The sequence below is a fragment of the Galeopterus variegatus genome, unplaced genomic scaffold, assembly GCF_000696425.1.
Source record: "Galeopterus variegatus unplaced genomic scaffold, G_variegatus-3.0.2 Scaffold10774, whole genome shotgun sequence".
In the NCBI taxonomy this organism is placed as follows: Eukaryota; Metazoa; Chordata; class Mammalia; order Dermoptera; family Cynocephalidae; genus Galeopterus; species Galeopterus variegatus.
The window spans coordinates 45,415-47,238 of record NW_007736885.1 but is presented as its reverse complement, the minus strand read 5'-3'; the positions used below and the strand labels follow the sequence as shown (position 1 = coordinate 47,238).

General features: G+C 39.6%; 1 protein-coding gene across 1 annotated transcript in view; it reads right to left on the bottom strand.

The window, feature by feature from the left end:
- The window catches only part of LOC103610220 (adenylate cyclase type 2-like), a gene marked incomplete at its 3' end in the record, with an annotated part of 27,782 nt that overhangs the window by 11,862 nt on the left and 14,096 nt on the right, over positions 1-1,824 (bottom strand). Inside the window, exon 3 of the mRNA XM_008594426.1 lies at positions 434-545. Within this exon, the coding sequence (XP_008592648.1) occupies positions 434-545 (112 nt within the window). The remainder of the gene's footprint in view (positions 1-433; positions 546-1,824) is intronic.

The window sequence follows — 1,824 nt, the reverse complement described above, 5'->3', positions numbered from 1 at the left end:
GTCCCATCACCGAAACCTCCCTCCCTCCTCCCTCTCCCCCCTCCCACCCAAGTGTGTTGGAATTTTTTTTGAAGTTCTTACAACAAGCAAATGGAGGGGACACACTTGAGGGTTTTTAAAGGAGAGCACATGAGAGTCTCTCTCTCTGCTCTGCCATTTCCTGCCATGTGAGACCCCTGCATCACTGAAGCCGCCACCAAGGAAGACCCTCACCAGATGTGTTCCCTGGACTTTAGACTTCCCAGCCTCTGTAACTGTAAACAACAAATTCCATTTTCTTACAATCATCCAGTTCCAGGTATTTTGCTATAAGCATCAGAAACAGACTAATACAGATGATTTTATAAAAAGCAAGATATTGATAAGGGAATGGATCAAAAGTAAGCCAAGATTTCACATATCTTCAAAGTGGGTGGGAATCCACCATGCTCACCTTTGCAATTTGATCAAACTTTCCAAAGAGTTCGTTGAGCATGTGGACGAGTTCTCCTGGGGAACAGTCACTTGCCAGCCGGGTGAACCCAACAATGTCAGCATACAAGATACTGCGGGAACACAGGAGGAGGGGACGCAGGATTTTCAAGTTTATATTTGTTGAGAAAGAAATGATAACTTTTCCATTAAAAGAGTATAACTTTTTTTAAACTTTACTTATATTTTCCTGAGAAAGATATCATTTTCCTGGATAGGGACTACATAAACANCAGTGAGAGCTGTCATGGTTAGTTGGACAGCATAAGGCAACGAAATTGGAGAGTCTGACCCAAGAATGACTGTGCTAACATCTGCAAGCCAGATTTCTTCCTAAGAGGTGTGGCTGGAGTGTTCTGCATTGTTTTAAAGTGAACCGAATCACACAGTGAACTAAATTTAGGAGCAACTCTTCCATATATAAACAATTAATATTAATAGGCATAATAAATTATTTTTTTTGGTGTAAGGAACAATCTAAAGACAGAATTAGACTGAGCAGAAATGTTTTATGAGAAGTAAAGAGCTAGCAAGGAAGAAAATTTCCTCACCAGTATTGTCACCAGCAAGCCTAGAAGTGCCAATAAGTAGGGTCTAGTATGGTTTTAGATGACTTATCAACATTTCCTGTCTATGAAATCTCCCATAAATGAGAATGTGGGTGGCAAACACTGAACTCTCATTTGTGGTTAAGTGGCATGAAAGTCAAAGGACTAAAATGAAATAACAGTAAGCAAAGGGTTTGCATGGAAGTTATGCATCCTACTTTAGGGGTTCTTCCAGAGTCCTGCTTAGCAACAAGAATGCAAGGTGGTTACAGCCAGGTGGGCAGAAATGATCTTACCATCGCCTTGACATGGAAATGCCTCACAGAGCACCTTAAAATAGTATAGTGCAGAGAGATTTCCAAATTGAATCGCATTGTCTTGAACGTGTTATATGTGCCCTGAATTATATATAAGCAGAAGTTTCAAGAATAAATGAAAACATGTGGTGACTATATGCTTGACGTGTCACATGAAAACATGTGGTAATTATATGCGATGACATCCCTGATACAGATTTGAGACTCATTAAGACTCAATGGCAAATAAATCCAACAAATTTTACAAACAACATTCCTAAAGGATGCTGCAGTGGATTGAAGTCGTTAAAGCTTAAGCCCCACTATAACTGTTGAGGGTGGAAAAAACTATTGTGGTAACTGAAAGGTGGGGCCTTGAATAGGTGATTAAGTTGATGGTTTAATGGTGGTCATGGGCATAGCTCTGAGGGTTTTTAAAATTTTTTTTAAATTTTTATTTTGTCAATATACAATGTAGTTGATTATTACGTCCCATCACCGAAACCTCC